The 15324-nt window shown below is 54.0% G+C and overlaps 1 protein-coding gene across 4 annotated transcripts in view; it reads right to left on the reverse strand.

Annotated features, from left to right (window-relative positions):
• Positions 1-7235: 7235 nt before the first annotated feature.
• Positions 7236-15324, reverse strand: part of ARHGEF10 (Rho guanine nucleotide exchange factor 10) — an 88269-nt gene continuing 80180 nt past the window's right edge. For 3 of the 4 annotated variants that reach the window (XM_027122548.1, XM_027122547.1, XM_027122544.1), the window contains 2 exons: positions 11629-11751; positions 8455-8966 (listed from right to left, as the gene is read on the reverse strand). In XM_027122548.1, the coding sequence (XP_026978349.1) occupies positions 8455-8966; positions 11629-11751 (635 nt within the window). Of the gene's footprint in view, positions 8967-11628; positions 11752-15324 lie in introns of all 4 variants that reach the window. The other variant, XM_027122546.1, reaches the window with a different exon arrangement.

Below are 15324 nucleotides of genomic sequence, written 5' to 3' on the forward strand. Positions count from 1 at the left end.
TTGATGTGTTTACAAGAGTGCTGGACACGGATTAGTTGCTGCTTCCCTCAGGCCCCCAGCTTCTGCTCTCAGCCTCCTGGGAAGCAGGCCGGCAGCTCTTGCGGGGGAAGGATGGGCCCCCCCGACCGGGGACAGTTGCGGGCGCCAGGAGTGTGTCCCAGCAGCCACCTCCCCTCTGCCACCCCACCTCCACCCAGCGGTTTGTTCTGCAGCAGAAGGTCCAGGCGGCAGAGAGAAGGGAGGGCCGGCTGGGCTGGGGCTCCCCCAGACCTCAGAGGCCCCGGCCCATCTCCTGCTGTGTCTCCCCCCTACCCCGGGGGTCCTGTGGCCTCGAGGTCTGAGGCTACAAGGGGAGAGGACTCGGTTGGTGGGAGGGGATGCAGGATGGCTCCTCCGCTCACCATCCTGGATAAACAGATAAAGGCCACCCTTTCCTGCCGCCCCGAAGGTGACAGTGCCACCCAGCCTGGCCTGTTCGTCCTGGAAACCCCCGTAATCCTGTTCGTGCCTCTGCACGCTTCCAGCAAGGGCCTGTCAGGTGCTTTCGAAGCCATCAGATAAACTCCTTGTTTATCTGAACTTTCAATACAGAAAAGAGAATTAATCTCGGGGGCCTCGCCCTCATCCCCACCCCCCCTCCTCCACCCCCAGGGAGCACCTCCCAGGCCTCATGGCCCTTCTGCAGTCACCACTTCTCCCAGCGGGACCACCACCCCAGGGCCCAGCTACCCTTCCCCCAGCTCTGCTCAAGGCCTGCCCCCTCGGTGAAGCCGCTTCTGGGGGCTTCCCACCCGCTCTGTGCCCACACCTCTGTTCAGAGCTTCAGTGCTGCGCTGGTGCGCCGGCCCAAAGCTATCTGGTTCCGGGTCCGTCCCCCCACCAAGGTCTCCTCTGCAAACCCAGCTCCCAGCACACAGGTGCTGCGTGGACAACACTTTTTTTTTTGTTTTTCTTTTGTGCGGTACGCGGGCCTCTCACTGTTGTGGCCTCTCCCGCTGCGGAGCACAGGCTCCGGATGCGCAGGCTCAGCGGCCACGGCTCATGGGCCCAGCCGCTCCGCGGCATGTGGGATCCCCCCGGACCGGGGCACGAACCCGCGTCCCCTGTATCGGCAGGCGGACTCCCAACCACTGCGCCACCAGGGAAGCCCGGACAACAATTTTTAAACCGTGTTTGTAGCTGCATATTTACATCACGCCCTGTCTTTGTCCGCTTGGGCTGTGGTGAAATACGACTGTTTCTCTTCGTCCTTTCTCACGGTCCTGGCGGCCAGGACCAGGGTCCTGGAGGTCTGGAGGTCTGGACGGCACCCTCTCCCTGTGTCCTCATTTGGCAGGCAGCCAGCACACTCCGGGTGTCGTCCTCTTCCTCTAAGGACACAAATCCCATCGCGGGCCCCCCCTCATGACTTCACCACCTTCCTGAGCGCCCCCCTCCTGACACCATCCCACTGGGGTACGGACTGGGGGGACACACACAGGCCATAGCTCAGCCTTAGAGAAGAGCTGAAGGTCGTACACCATATAGGACCATCTCTGCCGGAGTATTTCGTTCTCTGTGCTTTTTCTTATCCCCCCCTGAAAGTATGTGGTTTTGCTTTTATCACTGGAAAGAAACAGGAAATGTGCTTATTTTCGACAGGTTTGTTTGGAGAATAAGCCCCACAGGAACGCTGCTGAGCGCCCAGTCCCTCGGCTGTCACCGCTCCCCGAATCAGCCCCCAGTCAGCAGGCCTTGCCTTACGCCCCGTCTAGGAACCCCTCCTCCGGTCCTGCTGCCGAGCAAGGCTTCCCCCTGCCCAGGACAGCAGCCAGCCTGCCCTTAGGCCCCCCAGGAACTGGAGAGCCCGTCAAAGGACTCACTGGGATCTGACCGGCCCCCCGGGGTCGCCCTGCAGGTGAAACGCAGCAGGCGGGGCTGCGGCGCTGAGGGGCTGGGGGTTTGGGCACCTGGGTGAGCTTCCTGATCACACCTCCCGTCTCAGGGACCTCAGCCTGCATCCGGGTTCTGGCCTTGTCCTCCGGCACCGGACATGGGCAGGGCCGAGGGGAGCTGTGTGTGCCCGGGGGAGGGGCTGGATACCCTCGGGGTGTCCTGCTGCCCTGGGGCCCCCACCCCCTCCCTCGCTGCAGAAGGCAGGAGGGTAGGGAACGTTTCCCAAGCCTGGAAAGACCCCGGCCCACGTTAGCAGAGATCAAGTGAGCCGCCCCAGGTGCACCTGTACCCGCAGGGGAAAGCAGCCTCCCATCCTCACTCTTGCACCCGGGCCTAAGGAGGACACCTCGGACGACGTTGCCTGGTGACAGGCCTCCCTGCACACTGGCGGGCTTCTGTTCTCAGCAACGGTGCAAAATGGGGGTGGGGTCTTCCCCAGACTCCCTGGAGACCGGCCCAGTGTGGCCCCGCTGACTGCCCCTCTGTGGTGTCTATTCCTATGGAAACGGAACTTTTTCTTTAGTCTACAGGACTGTATGGTTCCCTGTGGCTGCTTAGACAAACTGCCATGAATTCAGTGGCTTAAAACAAGATAAATCTATGCCTTACAGTTCTGCAGGTTAGAAACCCAACGCGGGTCTCATCGGGCTGAAATCAACATGTCGGCAGGGCCAGTTCTGCTTGGAGAGTCTGGGGAGAATCCGTGTCCTTGCTTTTCCAGCATCTAGAAGGGCCTGTAGCACCTCCATCCATATCAAAGCTGGCAGGCAGCACCTTCAAAGCTCTCTCTGACCTGTTCTGTCATCAGGTCTCCTTCTCTGGCCCCGACCCTCCCGCCTCTCTCCTATAAGGACCCCTGTGATGACACAGGACAGCCAGATGGCCCAGGATCAAATGCTCATCCCAAGATCTGTAATTAGTTGCAGCTGCAAAGTACCTTTTGCCACACAAGGTAACATATTCACAGTAGTGGATGACGAGAACGTGGACACCTTTGGGGCCATCATTCATCCAGCACGAGAAGTTACTGAGATGGGGCTTGTTCAAGAAGTGAAGTGAACAGCCCAGTGGGGACAGCACGTCAGCCGGGTCGGGGAGAGGCTCACCTGCCCTGAACACCCAGCACAGGGCCTGGCCCACTGCACACAAACACCCTGTATGTGTTGAAAGGGTGAAAACGTCTAAATAGAGGAGAAACTGATGGGCTCATGAGGCTAATCGTGAATTACAGGACTGCAGGTCCAGAGGAGAACAGAACGAAGAGAAACAGCTGCTACGTATTGATACCGACTGTACGCCAGGCACTGAATGAAGACCCTCCAGCCGTTGTTTCATCTAAATCTCCTGCCAACTCCGTAAGGCAGCTTCTACTAACTCTGTGTACGGATGAGAAGACGGAGGTTCTAAGAAGTAACGAGCCCCTGGCTGGACGTGTGGTAAACACAGCAGTAAAGCCTGTGTTCTTACCCCGGTTTGTGTTTCTAGAAAACTAACTGAAATGGAATTCAGACGCAACACAAACTTCACGCACCAGGAAGGTGGCTTCCTGATCGTCAGTTTGGACAGTGGGATGGACCTTTCTCCCGGGGCGGGGATGCAGCCCAGAGCGTGGCGGTCAGCATATTGTTTCTGGAAATTCACAGCCCCTGATGTCAACCGTGGACCCTGGGGAGACACGAAGTCTAGGCGGAGGATCCTCGTCTAAACACGTTCTGTGCTTGAGGAATTCAACAGCGCGTCTACCGTGAGTGTATGTGGGAAGCCTGAGCTCACGTCCGTCGCTTGCGTACATCTGGATACGCGTACGCTGAACTTGCTTAAAATATCGTATATTAAGGTGTCTCCTGCCAGCACGGGTTTCCTTTCTGTCTCTTGGCCAAGTATGAATCTGTATCTTCTTCAGGCTCTAGACTAGCCATTACAGTGACTCTTGCTTAAAGACCAATTTAAGTAAGGGTGTTTGAATGTGGGCTGTTTGCCCCTGTTCACACCTGTTAGTCTGTAGGAAAAGTTCTGTTTCAGGACCTAAACAAGGTATTTTTATACTCAAATTAGAATAACAGTGCTAAAATGAGACAGACCAGTGAGAAGTCGGGGACATCTGGGAACAGAACGGGAATCCTGTACGTTCACATCACAAAAGACACCACACTGTGTGATGTCTGCAATGGGCTGGAAGGAAACAAGAAGGAACCTCCGGGACCTGACCTCAGCCCCGGGGACGTTCGGGGTGTCCTGTGCCCTGCGGGGTGTCTGGCAGCATCCCTGGCTGCTATGCTCTGGGTGCCTGTGGCACTCACGCCCGCACAGGTGGTGACCAGACACTGCCCCATGGCCCCCGGGGCCAGTTCACCCCGATTGAGAACCACTGAACTGAAGACAGAACAGGAATCCCATACGCTAGCACCAAAAAAGAAAAGCAGCAATTATTTTCGATGAGCAGAAGAAGATAAAGGTAACTCCCCCATTACTTACGGACTGGAGCATCACACGCGCTGTTCCCTTCCTCGCCTGGCGCAGGTGTCCGGCCCTGACAACTCTCCTGTGGACGCCGGGGAAGAAGGCTTCCTGGCTGCTTCTCAGAGTCTTGCAGCATCCCTTCCCGGGGCTCCGCTGGCTCTGGGCAGGCCCCCACCGCCTAGGCCTCGGTTTTGCTGCCCCCAGCCTGCTGCCTGCGCTCCACACACACCCTGGCTTTGCCGGCATCCCGCACACTCAGGAAGGTCATCCCCTAGAAGGCAGCCCTACATCCTTGGCTGTACAAGCCAGACAAGGTGGTCTACGTGACCCCGACTTACCAAGACCCTCTGCATGCAGGTGGACGCAACCGGGTTCGGAATTTCCAGGAGGCAAACCGCGGTAACGGGTGCTCGATTATCACAGCAAGTGGCAGGAAACACTGAGGGAAGAGCTCCTGGATCCCCGATTTCCGTGGGCAGCTTTTCTGAGGTCTGTGCTCCCAGCCCTTGGTCTCCCTGCTCCGTGCCCTGGCTGGGCTCCAGGCAGACGGTCACACAGTCCTGGCCACGCCCCAGTCTCCCAGTAGAGGCTCCAGCCCTTGTCTCCCTCCTTCCTCCTCGGTGAGTCCAGCCCTGTCATCCAAGATCTGGTAACTTCGGGGAAGGACGCGGGCCTACTCCAGCCCCTCTGCCGGCCCAGCCCACTGGCCCTTCTCCAAGCCGGTGTCCATCTGCGGAGGGACGTGAGCACAGCGGTCCCGGCCCCGTGTCTGCGAGGCTGCAATGAGCTGCCCTGGGCCCCGCACTGCAGGGGGGGCCCGGGGGACAGGCGAAGCTCCAGGGTCACAGCCTTCCATTTACACGTGACAACATGGAAGTTTCTGCCCTGACTCGGCCCCTGTCTACCTCGGAACCAGGACTCGGCCTGTTCTTACCAGAACCAGGCAGAAGTGTCGCCAGATACGGGCCCGGAAGGCGAAAGAGGCACCAGGAATCCACCTGGAAGGACCAGGATGGCATTTCCCCCATTAAGATGCTGCAGAAATGTGCCTTCAACTCCCAGAAGCTGTCAGGCAGCAAAGAACTCACTAACCTGCTTTGCAAGAGTTAATTCTTTCAGACTCTGAGGGCGGCGCTGCCAGCCCAACAAACGCAAGGCACCGCTGGGGCCTTGGGCGGGGGCCGCAGGGGTGTGTGCGCAGGCCCGCAGGGTGGCGGAGGGGATGAAGGGAGAAGAGGTTTCCCAGGGAGCAGGAAACGCCCTGGGCCCGAATAGAACTGACAAACGGGTAAGGAAACTTCCAGAAGAGTACCATGCAATCATCTACTCAGTTTTTCTTCCATATTCACTCATTTTTTTTTGGTTTTTTTTTTGCGGTACGCGGGCCTCTCACCGCTGTGGCCTCTCTCGTTGCGGAGCACAGGCTCCGGACGTGCAGGCTCAGCGGCCATGGCTCACGGGCCCAGCCGCTCCGCGGCACGTGGGATCCTCCCGGACCGGGGCTCGAACCCGCATCCCCTGCATCGGCAGGCGGACTCTCAACCACTCCACCACCAGGGAAGCCCTCACTCAGTTTTTTTTTTAAAGAAAGTAAGTGAAGTGGCTGCGATCTCCACACACTGCTTCCCTCAGGAGCCGTGACCTGGCATCTGATGGCGGGTCTATGTCAATGCAGAGCTCCCGCTACTTTGAAAGCTTTATGCCTGAAAAATACCCAGTTTTATGAAATGCTTTCACGCGTGTATAAATCTAAAAGCCACCAAAAAAAGTGCAGTCGCTAGGGCTTAAATTCTGTCCATTTGACAGGTGAGAAAACTGTGGCTATAAATTATCCCTCTGTCCTCAGGATCTAGAACATTTTTATCAAATTCAATATATGAAAATATTTACAGAAAAAGATACTTTGGGATGTGATTTAGAGAATCAAATCAGATGATTCCACTCGCAAAGAATCCCATTTCCCGCAGCTTGTCGGAGAGAGAAGCAGTTACACGTACTAATTCAGGGAGTCCTCCAGACCAGCATGAACTCTGTTCAGGCCCGGAGTCCTGTCACCGGAAAGAGACCGTCTGGAAGGAAACCTCCTCTCCGGGCTCCAGGGTCCGGACTCCTGCTGTGAGCACTGCAGGTTCAAAAGGCACGGCGTCCCTCCCCCGCGCTGGAACCAGGGCCTCTCGGCAGGGCCGGGTCCCGGAGTGACTACTCGCACTTTAATTAATAGATGGGAATAGAATCAAGTGATATTGAAAGCTTCACCACACAGCTGGAAAGTAAAACCTGGTGAAGTGACAGATGGGCGTGAGTGACAGCAAGGCTTTCCTGAATACGTCACCAATATTACAACGTAAGTGGAGACCTCGGCTGGCACTATTTTCCTTGTTTACTTATTTATCCCATAAGAAAATGTGGTACTTGTAAGTTGAGTGTTTTGAGGTACTGATGAAGACCAGTCTTTGAGCATCAAGGTTTAAGTAAAAGGCATATCCAAGTACTTCTGTCTTATGTGGACACTGAAAACACGGAGAAACTGTATATTTTTAATCAGTGCAACGATATGGAGTTGACTTTAGACATTCCTCTTCATATTTTATATTAAACTAATTCAACTCATGACGTCACTCAAAATAAAAACTGGCAAGTCCACGCGCCTCTAGAGAGTTTCTCAGCACCGACACGGGATTCAAAGCGCTCTTTGACACGTACATTGTGCCCGTCTCTGGAATCCACACGGAAACTCCCAAACCAGCACGTGGGGATGCCACATTGGAAAGGATCACCTGGCCGTCCCTCGAACCTAACTGCCCCTTTGCGTTTCACAGGAAAAAAGGCAACTCACGATATTGTATTTTTAAATAAAAAGACTTTATTCATGAAATAAGGTAGCAGCTAATAGTTTAAGGAAGGCTGGGGGAGATATTTCTTTCACATGGGGGCACACATGCACCTTGGAAAATATTTGGCAAAGTCATAAAATTAGCATTTTTAGTCACCTGTAAAGTGCTGAGACATTAATCTCGGGTGGACCTGCATTGTTTTTCTTAACCATCCAGTAAGTAGAACATTGATAGATAACTACACGTGGAGCACAGCGAACTCACGGACCACTCGGGCATGACGCCCGCAGAAGGGGCCCTAAGTGCCAGTCTGCCGACCAAGGGCCACCTTTCCTGTGTCCTGTGTCCGCCGCCAGCACCGGCGCCCACCCTGACCAGCACCGTGCATCCTTCAGGACATGCATTCAAAGCTAGAAGCGCTCCTGGTCGACAGATGCAAACACAGCAGGAAAGGATGGGCCAAGACACCTTCTACGTCTCCTGAGACACTAAAACACACACATCTCCAACATGGGTATTTTGGCATTGACGCTTGAGTCTAAATGTTGACAGGCATTGAGGATTTTGGTTCAAAGCAAACGTTATTTGTGAAACGTTACAGATAACATAGTGCCTAAAACTTTGTTAATTTTTTTAATAGAAAAATGCAATATAAAAATACTACTTTGTTAAAAATATACAGTACACGCATTATACCACTTTGGAAAACTCAGTTCAACTCAGAAAGCACATAACACCACCCAGCCTGGTATGTGTTACGTGGCTTTCTTCATTGTTACAAATTCTATTCTGGAGTTAAAAGATATACAATATAAATAAAAGTAGTGAATCTGAATCAAGTACAATTACTTTAAGAATTGTTAATACACCCCTCCACCAGTGAATATGCTGTATTTCCCCGTGAGTTCTGAGTCTGCGAGTTCTCTAGGTGACAGGCTACGAGAACAGGTCTGCAGCGTCCCGTGTTTATTAAGGACCACGGGGGTCAGAGGGGGAGCATCCTCCCGGGACCCCCACCCACTCAAACACGGCGTCCACCCCCCTTCCTCATGCGCGTTCCCCTGCCTGGGGTGGAGGGAGGGGCTGCCGGAGATGCCGCCTTGACGATATTGCACTTTTCGGCCCCGAGACGGCTGGCGATGCACGCCCAGCCAGCGCGGATGCGGCGGGACCGCTCGGGGTGTGTGACTGGGCTGAAAGGCCAGCCCCGAATCTCGACCCTGGCTCACACATTCAGCAGGGGGATCTGCCAGACCATGACGGACGAGGCCAACTCCTCCGGCCGCTGCTGCCTGGCCTTCCTGCTCACCCGCCGGTGGCCCTGTCCCCCGCAGGCCACCAGCACGGAGCTGGCCTTGGCCTTCCTGGCCCGCCGCCCTCGGCCGGGGGAGCTGCAGGGGAGCCGCAGGGGGTCCTGGACGAAGCTCTCCTCTGAGCGGGGCCCCAGGGAACCCGAGCCCTGGGAAGGCGTCGGGGACCCAGACGTGGAGGAGACGTCGCTGGCCTGGGCGAGGGAGCCCAGCGAAGCCCCCAGCCAGACGGCGTCGGGGCCGCTGCGGCTCGGGCAGGGCCCGGGCCCCTCACCAGGGAGCGTGTCCCTCTGGTCTTCATCCTGGGGGTCGGCACCGGGGGGTGGGCTGTCCCTGGGCTTGTCTCTGTCCGCCTTGGAGGCGGCTGTGGCCACGACCAGGAACTTGACGGGCCCGTTGTGAGCATGGTAGGAGACCAGGCCTCGACCTGAAAGGGCACAGCGCTCAGCAGGGCTCCGCATGCCGGGCAGGGCCCCGGGCACCCCCCGTCCACACGGCAAAACCCTGTACTCGACAGCTCAGAGCGAAAACAGCTTCCAGACCACATTCTCGTGGATTTCTAGTGAAGTCCAAGAATGCTCTCAAAACCATGGTCTAAAATACAACCGTGGTTTTCGTCATTGGTATCTCAGTTCTGGTACTTGCGTGGTACTTTTAAAGGGATAAAGTAGATATTTTCCTGTTCTCTGTATAAATGCCTTCTCGCCTGCTCTAAGATAATATATTTACGAAAAGTTCCCTAAATCTTGGTTTAAAAAACTTAAATGCCTGGGGCTTCCCTGGTGGCGCAGTGGTTGAGAGTCCCCCTGCCGATGCAGGGGACGCGGGTTCGTGCCCCGGTCCGGGAAGATCCCACATGCCGCGGAGCGGCTGGGCCCGTGAGCCATGGCCGCTGAGCCTGCGCGTCTGGAGCCTGTGCTCCGCAACAGGAGAGGCCACAGCAGTGAGAGGCCCGCGTACTGCCACAAAAACAAAAAAAAAAAAAAAAACTTAAATGCCTGAAACATGTCAATGCTAGGAATAAGATGCCTAAACTATAAGTAGTTTCCTGCCATTTTTCACTTTAAAAAGATTCTGTGGTTTAGAATAAGTTAGTCCTAATGCATCGATTAGAATGGGGGCTCTTCAGTTCAAGGGTGATGTGAATTGAATTTTAAAAGAAGCACCAGAAACTCCCTGTAGGCCTTTTTTATGAAATGCAGACTCCCCCATAACAGCGGGACTCCAAGGGCCAGGCGGGAACAGGATGTCCATTTTTAAGCGCCTCGCAGGTGAGGTGACAGAAATGGGGGGTAGATGCCCTTTTCACCAAATGCTTTGAGGCTGAAACAGGGCCCTAGCACCTCCCTCCCACTCTGGCCGAAGCAGAGGACGTTACAGGATTCCTCAGCTGGGCGAGGTGACTTCCTCCATGAGCTGAAGGACAAGTCAAGAACTCCACCAACAGCGGGTACTGGGGGAGGGTGAAGGGATGGGGACGCCCAGACACCGGGCATGGAGGTGTGATCTGATGCGACAGCCCAGGGGAACATCCCAGCATCACCGGGTGAACCTGAATGTGAGTGTTTCCTACACATCTGTGGTCCCCTCCCGGACACACAGCCAGAGGAACCCGAGTCCCTATGAGAAGGGGTGGCCAGAGGAACCCCCACAGAGGCATAGCACGTAACACACAGAACAGGAAACAACTAAATACCCACTGTACGTCACATGGGGAACAAAGCCACGCTACAGAGCAGTGACACACATGAGCTACGGTCACGTGACCAACAAGGATGCACCTCAGAAATAACGTGGAAAGAAAGCAGTCGGAGAGGAATACATACACTACGAGACGATGATAGAAAATGTGAAAATGGCACAATTAAAGACTTCTTTTTTAAAAAAGGTACAAGTTAGCAAAACTATGGAGAAAAACCAATGGAACGGTGACGTGAGACCCAGCAGGAGAACAGCTATGTTTGGTTGTCGGGGAGAAGCGTCCCCAGCTGTGACGGGAAGAGCTTCTGACTCCTGAGCCTTTACCACTCAGACTGCCCGTAGTCATCACGTACAGCTTCTGCACGTATCACAGGCAGGTCATGACGAAGACGGCAGTTAAGAAATGAATAAACCAAGTTGGAATTCCGTGATCCTAACAGGTGGATCATTGACAAAGTAGGAATTTATCTAAAGCACAGACCTATTTGCAGTAGACCCGTGGAAGCTTGTTGAGGGAAGGAAGGGCTGCCTGCGGTCAGAGTGAAATATTCCAGCGTTGACAGTAGGAAGAAACTATAGACAGAGATCTTTATTAACATTTCAATGAGTTTCCTACAAATCTTTTTCTCTGAGAGTTATTACATAATCGACGTAAAATTTTAAGATCTTGGTTCTACTTAACTTACAGAATTAACACTTCTCTGTAACATTCCAAGCTCTCTGCAAACATCATTTGCACTGGCTGTGTTACGTTCTAAAATGGCAACGCGACCACTGTCTTAGGCGTCTCCCTACTCCTAATTTTGGATGTTTAGGCCGTTTCCTGTTCTTTCTGCATCATGGTTTATTCCTAGAGTTGGCTGCTTCACGAGACAGAATTTCCTCAGTTGGAAACCCTGACTCCTGACGCAAAAGCATCTTCAAGTCCTAAACACCAAAATGTTTTCCAAAAAGGCTGTGCCCATTTGAGCTCCCCGCAACACTGCAAAACAGCACAACTGAGCTTTCTCAGATGCTGGGCCTCTTTCTTTGCAAAACATAAAAAAGCATCCATTTTCACTGAGCAAAACTGTACAGAATGATCAAAACCAACAGGTGGCAAAAAAGGTAACGTGAAAACACGTCCTGGGGATAAGGGTCTCCCTGGACCACTGACGTCAGAAACAGGAAGACAAAAGTATGACCTGATGATTCAAATTAATAGACATAGTCTTTACAGTAGGAAAGAAAGGAAGGAAAAAAGGAAGGGATGAAGGGAGAGAGAAAGCCACCTAAGTAATTTACACTGTTTAAGCAAAGACACAGCTGACCACAGACCCGTGGGCTTGACGAGAGTACAGTACAGGACAGAGGCCTGGGAGACGCAGGCACTCGGGGGGTGCACTCACCGGTCACCTTGGGGATCCCCTGCAGACGAGGGACGGGCAGGGCCACCACGACGCCCAGGCTGGTGCCAACCATCAGCAGGCCGTGGCAGACGAGCAGGCTGGTCACAGACAGCCGCTGGTGTCCTGGGGGACAGGAGAGACTTGGCCCCGCAGTCTGGCCTCTGCAGCCCACACGCTGGGGCAGGGGCCCCGGGCACTGCCCAGAAACCCTACAGACCCGCCACAATGCTCCCCGGGCAGCCCCGAGCCCTCCCGGCTAGCGGGTGTCACCGGAGCCCTAGCCACACACCGCGGCTCCTTCAGCCGGACGAGCAAGAGAGAGATCTGGGGGGCGTCCTGGCTGCACCCCGGCAGAGCACGGCCACGGCCTCAGGACACGTGCGCGGTGCTCTCAGCACCGCTGGCGCGGCCCTTCCAGAGCCGATCACACACTCCCGCCCCGAACCGTCCACGTAAATCATCCACTTCCAGGCAGAGCTGCACACACACACGTACACACACGCGCACACACGCACACACACGCATGTCAGACGGCAGCCCCGTGTGCGCAAGAGCCCACCTAGGCAGGTAAGAGGGAACCTCGCAGGTAGGACGGGCTCCCAGCGCAGCCCGCGCTCAGCATCACAGGGGAGAGACGCAAGCGAGCACCCAAAGGTTCCGTCGGAAGGAGACCATCCACGGCCTCGGCGGGAAAGTCCGGGAGGCGCGGACACCCAACGCTGGAGTCCAAGGGCTTTGGAGCTTCTGGCTGTCCGCTCCGCCTTGTTTTGTTTTGTTCTGCAGTCGAGGCTCTGAGGCCCAGAGAGGTGGGTCAGCCTGACAACGTTAGGAAGTGGAGGGAAAGGTGCGTGCCTCCCCGTGACTCTCGTCTCAGGGACTGAGTCTGGGCCCCGAGCATCCCACCCCTGCCCTGACCCTGCCCACAGCACCACCACCTTCGACAGGGGCTTTAGGCCCCTCCTGGCGTCTCTGCTCAGCGCTCAAGCTCGAGAGCAGAGAAGGGTCACGCGGCTGCTCCCAGGAAGGCATGGAGGGCGCTTCGAAACAGCTGGGTTCTTCTGCTCTCTGGAAACGAGTCATTTTCAGTATCTCTGTGTTTGACCTAAGTTCATCTTAGATAAAAAGCATGGAAACAAATGGTCTCAACACCAAAGCCAAAGGCAGGTCACCACGCCCACTGAAGTTATTTTATGATTACTTAGGCAACGGAACACTGAAGCCAAACCCAGACAACAGCTACGAAAACTAAAGATCTGGTTTTACCTCTAAATACAGGCATATTTTTTGAAGAAAAGCTAATGTATTAAGTTCATCCAAATGCGTGCCCGTGGAAGCAGCTGGGGCTTCAGAGACGCCTGGGACCTGCATGTCTGTCTACACCTGGGCCGGGAGCTGCCATTTCCAAACGCCAGGGAGAACTGCAGAAGCCATTTAGAAACACGGCTCTGGGCACAGCTCACAACGATTGCTATCCAGGGGCAGGTGGTCCCATCGTGGGGCAGCCCTTCGGAGAGGAGCTCCAGGGACCAGGGAACGTCCCAGGACACACGGGTGTGCCTTCCAGAGCAGAAGCCTCACTTAATGCCACGTGACCTAAAGATTCCCCACAGCTACGCTCGAGACAGAAAGCAAACCCGCAAAGCGGAGACCCTCCTCTCCAACCCTCTGGGAACCTTTGGTGGAAGCAGCTGGTGGAGGCGACTTTTGGAACTGGCTCACTGCTCTGTGTTTTGTTTTGTTCCAGTGACGTACGGCCTCCGCCACTACCCTGGTGCACAGGGGCGGCAGGTTACATTCCATCTGGATATCTTACTTCTCAACACCAACGTGGAGAATGTCATGACAACGGGATGGACAGGGGACAGAGCTATTATTTCCCTTTTGCAGCCGCTTTCTGAAGCCACCCTCCTGGAAGGAATACAGAAACCGGGGCAGTGGTATAGTCCTGTGGTCCTAGATGTGAATAAATTTCCTTTTCAACACACGAAAGTACTGGCAACAATAAAAACAAGCAGACTCTCATGACGTGGTCTCAGGGCTCGGTTCCGAGGTTGGCTGTGGGTTTTTATATCATTTAAGTCCACCCACACCCTCATTTTGGTAGTCAAGTCCTGCATATAAGCAAAAACTGTTTGTATGAATAAACTGTTTTGTGATTTATTTGATAGTCCTGAAATATTTTGGTCTGGGAAACTGAGTTTCCTTTAATTCTTCTCCAAAAAAAGGAATTTGTGAGTTAAATTTTCTTTCACAGAGAATATGTCATTTTTAAAATATCGGCCTAGGACTGTTAAAGAAGCATCTGAAATACTTTTAATCTACCACTCGGCTTTAAAGAAAACTAATGAGGAAAAGGGAATTTCAAACAGCCCACCTCCACAGTGAGGATTAACAGATCCTCGTAAAATATGATGTGAAATATTTCCAACCACTAATAAAAACATTAAGAAGATCTTGCTTTCAAATTACAAAGGATAAAAGTTTACTACTTATTTTCATTCATAAATGCATTTTGAAAGTGACCTTCTATCCCCCTTAGGAATTTTCCCGCCTCTTTGCCTGTAAATAGCATATTAGGAACATCTGACTTTTCATCCTGTCTCCAGCTTTTACATCTGTGTTACGTTATATGCAGTGAAAATCTGGGAAACTCTCTAGTCTCTGTAAAGAAACTCTCTCCAGAAGTGGACCTCTCTAAAGAGAAAGGACAAAACAATTCAAAGGTACAGAAGGTGCCCTGTGTGGCGTCGGGATGGGGAAAAGTCACCGTGTGGGGGAAGGTTACAAAACATGACGAGAAGGGGAAAAACTACACGGCCCGGTGGGAAAGACCAACGGAAACAACCCCGGGGCTTCTGGGAGGTGCTCCTGGGAGGACACCCCCAGACCTTCACTTCATCATAACAAACGCGAAAGCAGGGAAAACTGGGATGTTTTTCTTTCTAACTGGTTTGAAAGCCGTCAGTTCCAGCGAATGATGGTTTGTTCCATTTTCAAAGTAGTCTAGGATTCATCTTTAATTTCACATATGAAAGTTTAACTGAATGGTAATTAGGGAACGTGGAGATTTTCCCATTCCGGAGGGTCTGCAGACAGAGCTGCTGAGAGGTGTCCAGGCTACTCCTTGTGGAAGCACCAGCTGTGGCCTTCTGAGCTGGCCAAGCTGCAGGCAGAGGGGCCACCCACTCAGCATCTAAGGGGGCGGCGAGGCGGGAGGGGCGGGGCAGAGATGCCGACAAAGGCTGCAGTTGGCATGGGCCGGAAGTGAGTTATCAACACGAAGGGGCAGGGGAGCTGGCCGCTGTGTGATGCACGCTCTCCGGAAACCCTGCTGTCCTCTCACACGGGGACACAGGAGCACAGGAGAGGCCGCCAGGTTTATTCAAATGCTCGCGAGAAACACACAAACAGGGGAGAGAATAGGAGAAGCAGCCAGCCTTCCAAGTGTGCTTGGAAAGGCTATGATTGGAACCCACTCCTGGCTCCCACCCGGGACAGAGACCAGGGAGGCGGGCAGGTTAGCGCAGGATTAACTGCTGGTTAAAGAGCTGCTGGTTAGCGCAGGATCAACTGCTGGTTAAGGAAGCTGCTAGTTAGCTCAGGATCATCTGCTGGTACAGGAGCTGCTGGTTAGCGCGGGATCAACTGCTGCTTAAGGAGCCGCTGGTTAGCGCGGGATCAACTGCTGGTTAAGGA

This window comes from Aethalodelphis obliquidens, unplaced genomic scaffold (assembly GCF_003676395.1).
Source record: "Aethalodelphis obliquidens isolate GAN/ISIS:26980383/991018 unplaced genomic scaffold, ASM367639v1 scaffold25, whole genome shotgun sequence".
NCBI classification, from domain to species: Eukaryota; Metazoa; Chordata; class Mammalia; order Artiodactyla; family Delphinidae; genus Aethalodelphis; species Aethalodelphis obliquidens.